General features: G+C 53.3%; 1 protein-coding gene across 1 annotated transcript; it reads left to right on the forward strand.

The window, feature by feature from the left end:
* The first annotated feature begins 3172 nt into the window (after positions 1-3172).
* NUPR1 (nuclear protein 1, transcriptional regulator) lies at positions 3173-4663 on the forward strand. The gene is made up of 3 exons (XM_054714208.1): positions 3173-3401; positions 3608-3755; positions 4379-4663. The coding sequence occupies exons 1-2, from the start codon at positions 3287-3289 to the stop codon at positions 3742-3744; spliced, it is 252 nt and encodes an 83-aa protein (XP_054570183.1). The 5' UTR covers positions 3173-3286; the 3' UTR covers positions 3745-3755; positions 4379-4663.
* Positions 4664-12875: the final 8212 nt, after the last annotated feature.

A 12875-nucleotide genomic window follows, 5' to 3' on the forward strand; every position in this document is an offset into this window, starting at 1 on the left:
TGGCTCTGTGGAGGACGCCACAGTGACTTCACAGTCCGGAGGAGGGTGGGGGAGAGGAGCCCTAGGATTGAGCGTCTCCATTCCCTCAGAGCAGAGCATCTGGAAGCTGAAAGAGCGGTGCCGACCATAGCATAGCTTCATGTACTCGACTAGTTACTTATTAAGCGCTGACTGTGTGCCAGGCATTGGTGATACAACAATGATAAGATAGATAAGATTCCTTCCCTCATGAATAATAATAATAATAATAGCTAACATATATTAAGTACTTACTATCTTCTAGGGCTGTGCCAAGCCTTTATGAGAATTGGTATTTTAATCTTCACAACAACCCCACTAGGTAGATACTATTATTCATCCCATTTCAGAAGGAAATGGAGGCACGGAGAGGCTAGATAAGTTGTCTAAGGCTGCACTGCTAACAAGTGGAGGAACCACGCCTGGGCTCAGGCAGGCTGCCTGCCATGCCTGCTCCTTTAACCAAACCAAACCAACCATCGCATCCTAGTGGGGACAAATCCTGAAGAAGTAAACAAATAAAAAAGATATTTCTAGCCCTGGCCAGTGTGGCTCAGTTGGTTGCAGCACCATCCTGTACACTGAAAGGTTGCAGGTTCAATCGCCGGTCAGGGCACACACCCAGAGGCAACTGGTCAATGTCTCTCTCTCACATCGATGTTTCTCTCTAAAATCAGTAAACATGGTTCTCTCTCATCATTGATGTTTCTCTCTCTCCTCTCCCTCCCCTTCCTCTCTGAAATCAATAAAAATATTTTTAAATAAATAAATAAAATCAATAAACATTTTTAAAAAAGATATTTCCATTAGTGGTAACTAATCCTACAGAGAAAGTAAAGTAAAATCAGGTGGTGGGTGAAGGATAACCAGGGGCATGTGTGGTATTCTGGACAGCGATGCACATGAAGTTGCCAAAGACCCTCCCGCCCAGGGCACAGAGCTTGCTCAGCACTCGGCCTGGTCCAAGGCAGGCACCAAGTGTTAGGGATGGGAAGAAGGGAGGGGAGGAAGCGGGGAGCGGGAGGGAGGGATCCTGGGCAGGCGCCTCCACACACACCTGCCCGTGTTTGGCCAGCTGTGCTGACTGAGAAGGAGCCCCAGAAGAAGGTCAGGTGGGCCGTGGGAGGGGCCTTCACCACTCACCAGCCGCCTGACCTTGAGCAAGTCACTCTGAGTCTCCCTTTTCCTTCCTGGGAGAACTGGGCTGGGGCAGGGAGGGAGCAGGGGGCAGGGCAGAGGGCAGTGCATCACGTGCGGGCTCTGGACGAAGCCCTGTGGAAGCGGCTCACACTGGGCTGTGTCTGTCTTCACTTTACAGGGCAGCCAGCTCAGAAGTGAGCCCAACACCTCACCAGTAGCCGGGGTCCTGGTGGCACAGATGAATAAGTGAAAGACCGCCCTCCGGGGGGCAGCTCTAGAATGGGGGGGGGGGCGGTTTCTTGGTCGTCACAAGGGAGGCAGAATAGAACAGTGGCACACAGAATCGCCCAGCATCCTGCACAACGCTTGATGGTCCTGCTAGAAATTCATGAAGCTAAAACACTAACAGTGACGACCTGAGCCTCCTCCTCCCCCACCTGATGCCATGACGATGGAATGGCACTGGGCGGAAAAGCCCACCACTTCGCAAGAACACCTGTTTCCGCATTTTCTCCACCTTGAATTTGTCTTGGTGTGTTCTTTGTTTAAATTAAGGTTATTTTCCTCTTTCTCTTAACACCTGATCTGCTATCTGCCCAACTCTGGTTTGATTCGAGTGTGGTCCAGTCTTCACTTTCATTTCCTGGGTGTTAAAGAACTCACAAATCACCCAGATCTGGGAAACAAAAGCTAAATTTAATTCTGGCTCAGGCCCCGGAGAAATGCAAGCAGAAGCGCTTCTTCCTGTTAAACAGAGGACAGCGGGGTTATTGCTGGGCTGGGGAGGATGGAGCTCAGGTAACTGAGAGAGAGGATCACGCTTCATCAGGCTCACAGCTCAGGGGGAGTGTGAGGGGGAACCAGCACCTGGCCTGGCAGAGATGTCCTGTCCTTGGAACTCACAGAGTTAAAAAAAAAAAAAAAAAAAAAAACTGGGGAGCTGGGAGCTGGTGCAGAAGCACCGCAGCTGAAGGTGGGGCCTCTCTGGGACAACTCGGCCCACACAGATCCTTCAGGCAGGAGTGGAAAATTCCACTCTCACACATTTCGTATCTGAACCCCCTCCTTTAATTCATATTAAATTGCTACAAACATCTGCTTGCTCCATAGTGTCTTCTGCTTTGGTGTATCCATATTTTGCAGTACATATTATTTTATGATGAATTAATCTCTGATGGTTCCTGTATATGACAGTAGGGCTCGCTCTACTGAGCTGTTAGGGGCGTGACTGACCCTCACACACTGCGGTGTGCGCGGCCCGGGCCGGGCACTGCTGAGAGTGCCTTCCCACATGCTCCTCCCACCAGCTCTACGCAGCTTCAATTATTACTGTCCTCATTTTCCAGAGGAAAAAACCAAGGCACAGAGAGGTAAAGTGACTTGCCTGGGGTCACACAGGAATAATGAACCAGGGGCTTGAGATCCAGCTCCAGAATCTGCATCCATAACCACTCAGATAGCCTCCCTCTCAGGTGAAGGGAGTGACCTGGGGGCCCCAGTTCAGGCTACTCAGGGGGCTTCCCAAGATGTTTCTTGGAAAAAAGGAGTGATAGGGGTGAGAACCACTGACCTAGTTCTAGTATGTTGATATCCTCTCCCCATATTCCTTACTCCATATGCTGCCACACAGTCCTGAATCCGAGCCACAACTGGGGTGGGAGTGAGGGTCAGCTGTGTGACCATGACCCCAATCCCAGAAGGGGCACGGGCAGAGGGCAGCAGATGGACAGGAAGGAGTGGGCTGCCCTCAGGTCGCTGCTGGCCATGTTCCCAAGGACTATTTATGGCCAGACCTTGCCAGGCCCCTCCTCCCTGAGGGGCAGGGAATCTCCTCTGTGGAAAACACCAGCAGGGGTGGGGGGGAGCGGGGGGGGGGGGGCCGAGCCCCAGGGAGGGGGAAGGCAATGGGCTGGGACTCAGGAGACTGACTTTTCCCCTCTCATGCCGGGTGTTTACCACCGTTCTGGGAAAGGGCCAGATTGCATCAGACAGGGCCTGCGGGCTGGGCCACTGCCACTGAGGAGGAGACGTGGCCTTATAAGTCGGATCCAGTGAACTGGGAAGTGCCAGGAAACCAGACACAAAGTAAGCTTTAGAAGGCGAGAGAGACAGCGAGGGTAAGCCAGCCATGATGGCCACCTTCCCCGGAGCAGCCAGCTCTGCCCAGCAGCCCCCGGGCCCACAGGACGAAGACCCCAGCCTGGACGAGTCGGACCTCTACAGCCTGGCATATTCTCAGCTGGGTAAGGCCTGGCCCTGTCCCCTTCCTGGCCCCTCCACTCTGACCCTCCTTCCTCAGGCAGGGAATAGGGACTATACCCCAAAGCTCTGTGGTGACAACCCCAGCCTCCCACTCCAACCCGAGCTCCTTCCACCACCGCCTCCCCACCCGCGGCCCTGTGGCCAGCTACCTCCAGCCGCTCACGCTGGGCTCTTGCTGGGTTCCCAGGAGTGGGAGGCCGGAAAGGTCGCACCAAGAGAGAAGCCGCTGCCCACACCAACCGCCCCAGCCCTGGTGGGCACGAGAGGAAGCTGGTGACCAAGCTCCAGAACACTGAGCGGAACAAGCGAGGGGCGCGGCCCTGAGACAGCGGGAGGTGAGGCGCCAGGGGCCCAGAGCCCGGAGGCCCCTGCCTCGAAGGGCCAGGACGGGAGGTGCTGGTTGGGTGGGGAGGAGGGATTAAAGAACTGGTGTCTCAACACAGAAGAAAATGAGACATACATTTGACTCTGAGTTTCCTAGTGCAAAGGGGGACATACACTGAGTGGCCAGATTATTATGATCTCTGAACACATAACAATCTGGCCACTCAGTGTGTGTGTGTGTGTGTGTGTGTGTGTGTGTGTGTGTGTGTGTGTGTGTTAGAGGCCCGGTGCATGAATTCGTGCATGGGTGGTGTCCGCCCAGCCTGGCCAGGAGGAGGGGACATGGGCGGTGGCCGGCCTGCCTGCTGGTCGAACTCCTGGTCAAGGGGACAATTTGCATATTAGCCTTTTATTATATAGGATATACACTGAGTGGCCAGATTATTATGCGTTCAGATGTCATAATAATCTGGCCACTCAGTGTATAGACCCTTTCCTACTGGAGGGAAATCTGGTTTACAGAGAGGGAAACTGAGGCCCAGAGAGGGTAGGGTCTTTCTCCGGAGTCACGGAGCAAGTGATGGCAGAATCACCCAGGCCTTTGTCCCTTGCACCAACTGCTTTTCTTCCCCAGATGAGGCCGGAGCACGCACCCCACACGGCGATGTTGGCAATGTTGGCAATGTTGGCGATGTAAGCAGGACCCGGGCCCACCCGCCCACACCACTCCCAGGACTCCCCCACCTGCCTCAGACTCTGAGGGGCCCCCAAGGGAGCACCTGCAGAACAAGGGCAAGATAGGGAGCAAGAGGCAGGGCGTGGAGGGGCAAAGCCACGGAGGTGCCCCAAAAAGAAAGATGCCGAGGAAACCGGAGTTCCCTGGGGTGGCAGCGGCAATAAAGTGCAGCAGCAGCTGTGAGTCTTGTCCTCTGTATGGCTCTGCTGTGCCCGCTCCCCTGTGTCTGCGGCTGCGTGGACCAGGAGCTTTGGTTCGGGTCTGTATTTGGTTACTGCCTGGGAGCGGGTGTTTCTGACTTTGCAGGGCCCGGCAGCGGGGAATGTGTGTTGGTTCTGGTTCGGCTTGGGTGGGCGTGTGCTTTGGTACAGACGGTCCTGTGGTCTCTTCTGGGTGCAAACACGATCCTTTGCTTCTTTTTAATCTGCCCATGACACAGTCCCCTCCCCAGCCCGGAGTTACAACCTTGCTGATTATGCTGTATTCATATAAAACCTCCTTTTGGAGTGAATTTACTTACTGGTGCCAAAACGGAACAAACCGAGACTTAAAGCATTAAGGGACTTGGCCCAAGTGCACAGGGCTCCCAGGATGCTTATGGTCCTCTGTGAGGGGGGTCCCTTTGCTCGGGGGGGCTGCCAGGACAGGGTCATGGGAGGTCAGCTGGGGGGAGGGAATTCTTACCTGGTGTCACCCGGCTCGGAACCAGGTTCGAGAAGAACGTGGGGCAAATTAAAGGAGTGATGGAGCTGAGCGGAAATGTTGATTGAGATACGAGTTTGGGCCGAAGACTCAGACAGAATGGGTAGAAAGGCATCGCATTGGCACAGATCAGCTCCCAGGGCAAGCACTGCTGGACCAAAATGGCAACGCCCCGTGTCAGGGATTCCAGCTCCTTTAGCCCTTGGTTCTGCCACCTCAGAACATGATTTCCACTTTGAGACCAAAGCTGGCTGCTCCAGGGCCAGCCTGTGGGAAGAAGCAGGGAAGGGCCAGGGCAGGCCACAGCAATTCGTTTTTAAGGCCATAACCTAAAAGTAGAACACATCACATCTGCTCAGAACTTAGTTACATGGCCACACCCAGCTACAAGAAAATTCCGGAAAATCTAGTATTTAGCTGCTTAGCCACGTGTTAGCCAAACTGGGGGAGGCCGGGTTTTATTTATTAAAGAAAGCAGGAGAGAGTGAATACTGGATAAAACTAGCAAGAAGCATTTTCCACAGACTCAACGTAAGTGGGCGGAGGAACCCGCTAGGTCTGGCCCTGAGCGGAGCCTTTCCTCCTCCCCCGACCCCTCCATGCCAGCCCTCGGCCGCAGGACTTGGGCACCAGTGGTTCCTAGGGACCCAAGAATATGGGCAGAGGAGCGAGGCGCCTGTTGGAGCGGTCCCAGATGCACAGCCGACTAAGGCCAGCTCCGCCTTTGGAATCTATCCCGTGGCCTCCCCTGATGCCAGCCTGGGAACAGTCTGAACTGTTCCTGTCTATGTCACACAGGAGGTCGGACTGAAGATATTAAAAGGCATCTAACCCGGCCAGTGTTGCTCAGTGGTTGTGTGTCGACCCAGGAACCAAGAGGTCACAGTTTGATTCCTGGTCAGGACACATGCCCTGGTTATGGGCTCGACCCCCAGTGTGAGGCGTGGCAATCAATGATTCCCTCTCATCACTGATGTTTCTAACTTCCTCTCCCTCTTTCTGTCTCTGGAATTAATAAAAAAAAAACATCTAAAAAATAAGCAGCCCTAGCTGGTTTGGCTCAGTGGATAGAGGACTGAAGGGTCCCAGGTTTGATTCCAGTCAAGGGCACATGCCTGGGTTGCGGGCCCGATCCCTAGTAGGGGGTGTGCAGGAGGCAGCTGATCAATGATTCTCTCTCACCATTGATGTTTCTATCTCTCTCTCCCTCTCCCTTCCTCTCTGAAATCAATAAAAATATATTTATAAATAAATAAATAAATGGAGTCACCTGCTTGCCTGGCTGTCACTGGGACAGGGAACTTGCTGCCTGGAGCTGCCTGATTCCTTCTGAAACCTGACTCCCACCTACCCCTGAGCAAGCTTCTGTTTTCCTGGTCCTTTCTGTCTGAGCTGCCTTTAACCCCACCCATCCCACCAGGCTCAGCTCAAATGCCTCCCCGTCTTCACAGTCCTCCCTGACTTGCCCTGACCGCCTGTCTCCTCGCCTCCCCCGCAGCCCGCCCCCTTCTCTGGATCTCACCATGAAGCCTGTGCCCAGAATTCACCGTCATTTGGCACACAGCTCCTTGAGATTTCCCCTCAAACTCCTCTTCCCACGTGTCACTTATTCGTTCGATTAATGTTTATAGGGTGCCTACTGCACTACAGCGGCCTGGCTGAAGGCAGGCCCTGCATGGAGGGACAAACGGGAGCCTGGTGTGATTGGAACCAGACCTTAGGGCCACTTGTCAGCTCTTAAACTCAGGAGGCAGACGGCAGGAGCAGCACGAGGCAGTGAGCTCTCAGCCCAGCACAGGTCTGCTAGGTCAGCTTCAAGAATCACAGCCAGCAGCTTCCATGTACTGGGCTATTCCTCTGTGATAGGTGTTCTATAGGCATTGTGTCATTTAATCCTTACAATAACCCTATAGGTGTACTACTATGGATCCCATTTTACAGACTAGAAAACTGACGTTCAGAGAAGTCAAGTAACTCGCCCAAAGTCACACAGCCAAAACCTGCAGAAGCTGGGATTTTGAACTCAGGTCTATCTGATTTTCTACCTCCAGGCTTTTCCCTTTATACTACATGCCTGAGAAGAAACGTGAATACTGACAAGGAGGAATCCTAGAAGCTAGTTAATTTCTGGTCAATACTAGTACGTCCTCTGAACCTCCGTTTTCTAACCTACCAGACGGTGAGACTACCCTCTCCTCTGTCTATGTCGAAGGAAAAAACAAGCTGGGAAGTGCTGTGTCCCTCGCTGGCTGTGGCCACACCCTGAACACTGGGTCCTTTGACACTTGGCCAGAAGGTCTCACATGCCACCCCTCGCTCCTGGCCTCTGATTGGCCTTCCCTGGCCATGCCCTTCCCTGGCACAGCCTATGCCTGGAGTCCTTTAAGCGGGTATTCCAGGAACCAGGCAGTTCTTGGAATTACAGAATGTTTGGTCAGGAAGGATCTTGGGGTTAGAGTCCCACTCTTTTTTTTAAATATATGTTTTATTGATTTCAGAGAGGAAGGGAGAGAGACAGAGAGATAGAAACATCAATGATGAGAGAGAATCATTGATTGGCTGCCTCCTGCACACCCTACACTGAGGATGGAGCCTGCAACCCGGGCCTGTGCCCTGACCGGAGCGAACCATGACTGCCTGGTTCATAAGTCAACACTCAACCACTGAGCCTCGCTGGCAGGGCAACAAGAACCCACTCTTGACTCTGCCTCTCCAGAGCCTCCCTTCAGTTCCACCCCCTCTCCTACACCCTTTCTTTTTCACCTCCCGGTTGCATGTAATATCTGTTTCCCCAAGTTCTTGGGTTCCTCCTGAGAAAGAGAGAGATGACTGACCGCTCTTCCCCCTCAGAGCTTACGGAAACTTCCCCTCAGGTTGCCGCGATTCATTCAAAGGATTCCCGGCTCCTTGCAGAACCAGGACACTTACTCCGGGCTCTGTATTGCTTCACAAGCACCCTGGCCCCCTCCTGCCCACTCCTTTCTCCAAGGCCAGCTCTCAGATGTCGGGTTTTTAAATTTCAGAATCACCCCAAGTCAACGTGCAGCTAGAAGTCCTTCAAGATGATGCTACTCATGGTAACAGCCACAGCGGCCATCCCTGCCGCTATTTACTTAGAATTCTAAACATGACCGCTACCTCCTCGCCTCTGTACTCAAATGTATTTAAAAAGGAAACTGCATAACCACCAAAGATGGAAACCAGCAATCACTGTCACAGTTAGAAGATAACTGTAAGGAGAAACGCCTAACTATCATTTTATAACTTTCAAGTCCACCTGTGCATGACCTACCATGACCTTGTGTATGAGGAGTCATAGGTTTTCACACTTGGAGAAGCGCTGGTTGTCCATGAGCCGGCCACCCTGCCAGGTGCTTTGCAACCTGGGAGAACGCCTCATTGTTAGCTCGAGGAAGTTAAAGAAAATCCTGATGCCTGGCTCCCGCGCCCAGCGTTGCCGATTTCGTTGGTCTGGGGTACAGCTTAGGCATTGAGACTTTGAAAGGTGACTCTAGCCCGGCCGACGTGGCTCTGTGGTTGATCTTCGATCTGTGAACCAGAGGGTCACGGTTCGATTCCCAGTCAGGGCACATGCCTGGGTTGCAGGCTCGAACCCCAGTGTGGGGCGTGCAGGAGGCAGCCGATCAATGATTCTCTCTCATCATTGGTGTTTCTATCTCTCTCTCCCTCTCCCTTCCTCTCTGAAATCAGTAAAAAATATATTTTTTTAATATTTTATTGAATTTTTACAGAGAGGAAGGGAGAGGGATAGTTAGAAACATTGATTAGCTGCCTCCTGCACACTCCCTACTGGGGACTGTGCCCGCAACCAAGGTACATGCCCTTGACCGGAATCGAACCTGGGACCTTTCAGTCTGCAGGCCGACGCTCTATCCACTGAGCCAAACCGGTTAGGGCTAATAAAAATATTTTTTTAAAAGAAAGAAACGTGATTGTAGTGTGCAGTGAAGTTTAGGACCACGGACGCCAGGCTTTTGTCTCAGATTATATTTACCAAAGACAGTCCCAGCAGGAGTTCCCATCCCACGTGCTCTCCATACGGTGTGGCCTTGAGGGCTTGGGACTGTGTTCCTTCCTTTTGAACGTGCAAGGACCTTCCCGGCTGCCGTGGCTGATCCAGTATGGCACAGGTGGTGCTCTCTGAGAGTGTGTCTCCCCCTTTCTCCCTGGGGTTCCTGGACCTCCGACACGCCGCTGTGCAGAAGTCCAAGATCGCAAACGTGGAGAGACAAGGTGGAGACACATGTTGGCGGGCTGGCCTCAGCTCGGCTGGGGTCCCCGCTGAAAACCATCCTCGGCGTTCAGACATGTGAGGGACGGGAGCCTGCAGGGGTTCCCGTCCCAGGTGTCAAGTCACCCCCAGCAATTGCATCTTCCCAGAGGAGGCCTGAGGTGTCGTGGAGCAGAGAGACAAGGTAATTTCCGAGCACAGAATCTGGGAGCATAAACAAAATTGCTGTTTCACAGCACTGCGGTTGGGGATGACTTGTTACGCAGCAAGAGTGACCAAAACAGCCTCAGTGTCCCCCAGACCTATGTCCACATCCAGTCTGCAAACTTGGCTGTGACCCGGGACAGGTTAGCGTTTCCCCGGCTTCTCGATTTGCACAGCTGTAAACGGGAGAGGCAAAGCGCACCCACTCCCGGCATGGTTTTGAGAACACAAGGAAATTGTGTTTTTCAAGCGCTTAGCAGAGTACCAGAGCCAGAAAAAGAACCTGAGGAGACAGCAGAGTGGCGACTAACAGCACAGAGTTTGGCCTCAGACTCTGGGTGCAAGTCCCAGCTCTTTTACTGTGTGACCTCGGGCCAGTCGCCTGACCTAATTATTATCACACTGGCTATTTCCCAAGCCCTGCGGGAGAGAAAAGACCTGGGTCAGGTGCTCATCACTGCCACAGGGTGAGCCAGGAGTCGACCGGGTGTGCTGACCGCCATGCTCAAACCTTCTAGAGAGCTCTGTGCACTTCAGGGGGTGCCTGGGGGGAGCAGGCAAAGAAGCAGAGAACTCCAGTCCCAAATCCCAGTGCAAGCAGCCAGGCTTGACGACGGAGGCCGCTCCCGGGGCCAGACCAAGAACCAGGCACCTGTCCGTCCGAAGCAAGCACTTCCTTTTCTTCGTAACACAAGGTTTTCCTTGCTTTTCTGATTTCAAAAGCAGTTCATGTTGTGGGACCAGAAGGTGACCCCCAACCTCTGGTTCAGCCCTCCTGACTGACCGAGCACCCCCGCCTGCCAGCTTTTGCGAAACACGTGAGTTATAACATGAAAGTCCGGTTGTATCACTTCCCAGAACGCTCACGCCGCTCTGTGTGCCCTCGCCTGTCTCCCTTTTCTGGAGAACCGGGTTGGAGAGTTTGGTTTGGTTTGGTTTTTTAACTGTTTGAGGAGATCATCATTTATTCATTCAGCAAATATTTGAGCCAGGGCGCATTCTAAAAGCTGTGGGTACAGAGGTAAACTAGTTCCTTCCTCGTGAGCTCCCATCCTGGTGCGGCAGACAAACAGTACAGGTGCACACAGGGAACAGGAATGTCAAGAAAGCCTGCCCGACAAGGTGGCATTGAAGCAAAGGCCAGAGGAAGGTAGGGAGTGACTCAGGATGATAGTCCTATTTTTTAAATATATTTTATTGATTTCAGAGCGGAAGGGAGAGGGAGGGAGAGATAGAAACATCAATGATGAGAGAGAATCATTGGTCACCTACTTCCTGCAAGGCCCCTACTGGGGATCGAGCCCGCAACCCAGGCATGTGCCCTTGACCCTTCAGTCCACAGGCCGATGCTCTATCCACTGAGCCAGATCAGCTAGGGCCTGTTTATTTTCTTAAGAGCACATAGTACTGTCTGACAAACTGCATATTTTACTTATTAATTTATTGTCTGGGGTCAGGGGAGGCGACCCCGGGCAGCTGAGAAACCCAAGGCAAGGAGAGGAGCTGAGTGGCCACAGGCAGAGAGCGGGCTTGGGGTGGGCTTGGGGCTGGGCAGGGAGGCCTACATGCTCCCACCACCTCCCTCCCTCCCCTCTCCCCCCCCTCAGCTGCTGCCCTGTTCCTGGAGGAGACGCACCCCCTGGGGCTCTGCCGCTGTCCTGTCGGAGCCACTCTGCCACCACCTTCCTAGCAGGGCTCCCTGCTGCCCATTTGACACAGGACCTCAACCACCTGCACTTAGTCCAAGCGCCTTTCGCTGCCGCTTCCTCAGGGCTGGTCCCTGGCACTCGGTAGGCACACAACAAACACCCATGAGTGAATGTGTCAGAAATAGCCTTGCTTCACACCATCCTTCTTCTGGGGACATGTCTCTTCTCATCTTCACCTGTCAGAATTCCACTGGTTCTGAAGAATGACCCTATTTGCATAATGTTGCCTTTCCACGTTACAGTTTCCCCTCCCTGGTCATCCAACAGGTCTGACGTCCCAGCAAGCTCATCAAGCAAAGCGGGTCGCCATCCCATTTTACAGACAGGGGAGCTGAGGCTTGAAAGGAAAGTGACTTGCTAGGAGGCCTGCAGCTGCGTCCTGGCACCGCTGGAGCTGGAGCCCCTGAGCCAGGTCCAGTCAGAGACTCTCACAGGAAGCTTCCCGATTCCTCACAGGAACCGCCCTGTCCCACACTCCAGGCCCCTCCGCACCTCGCGCACAGTGCAGCCGATGTGAGGGCTGTCTGCTTCCCTGTGAATGAAAGGAAGTAAAGGGGAGTCCATGTAAGCTTTCTGCTTCTAACTGAGCTGGCCGGACCTGCTCTGCCCTCCTCCTGCAGGGCCAGGTCGGCAGTGGCATTCTGTTTCTCGGGCCAGTGAAGACAGCGGTGAGGACACTGAGGTCTTGACCAACCAGCTCTGCGAGAGGGTCCTGCTGAGTGGGCCAGTCTACCCACCAGATCTGTCACCTACCAAGGTGAGTATGAGCCAGGACGGGGGCCAAGGAGGTGGAGGGGCAGCTGACCTCTGCCCCAGCTCCTGCTCTGGCACCAAGGTCCCTGCCTTCCTCTCTCCTTGCTTCCTGGCATTTACTGAGAAAGCGTGGGATGCATATTCCTACTCCTGGGCAGGCAGGCAATTCTGGAAGTTGAGGGAATGGCCATGAGACTCCCGACTTGCTCTTCTCTCCTCTGCCCTCTCACTGTGTTTCTGTTTCCTGCATTCTTCTTTTTTTAAATTTTTTGTTGATTGATTGATTGGAGAGAGAGAGAGAGAGAGAGAGAGAGAGAGAGAGAAAAAAACATGTGCCCTGCCTTGGGGATCAAACCTGAAACCTTGGCATATGGGGAGGACTCTCTAACCAACTGAGCTACCCAGCCAGGGCTGTTCCCTGCATTCTTCTGATTTGTGCTGCTCACTATACCCATCCTGGCAAGATATTGGACCATGAGTGGCAGGCAGGACAAGTTAGGGCCCGTCACACTCTCAATGAATACAGGAGGGGCCGTGGCTTTATCAATACAGGGCTTGGGCACAGCTATTGGTTGCCTCCTGCATTATCCCTACGTGGGATCGAGCCTAGGAATCTAACCAGTGACCTCTCGGTGAACCACACCTCATCACCAACGAGCCATACCAGCCAGGGCACTGCCCCTTCATTATGGGCCTGGTTTCTGGTTTCTGGCCCCTTCATTCCTTTGTTCATTCATTAGAGATGGTATGACTAGTAGTTAAGAGTATGGACTCT

This window comes from Eptesicus fuscus, chromosome 4 (assembly GCF_027574615.1).
Source record: "Eptesicus fuscus isolate TK198812 chromosome 4, DD_ASM_mEF_20220401, whole genome shotgun sequence".
Classification (NCBI taxonomy): Eukaryota; Metazoa; Chordata; class Mammalia; order Chiroptera; family Vespertilionidae; genus Eptesicus; species Eptesicus fuscus.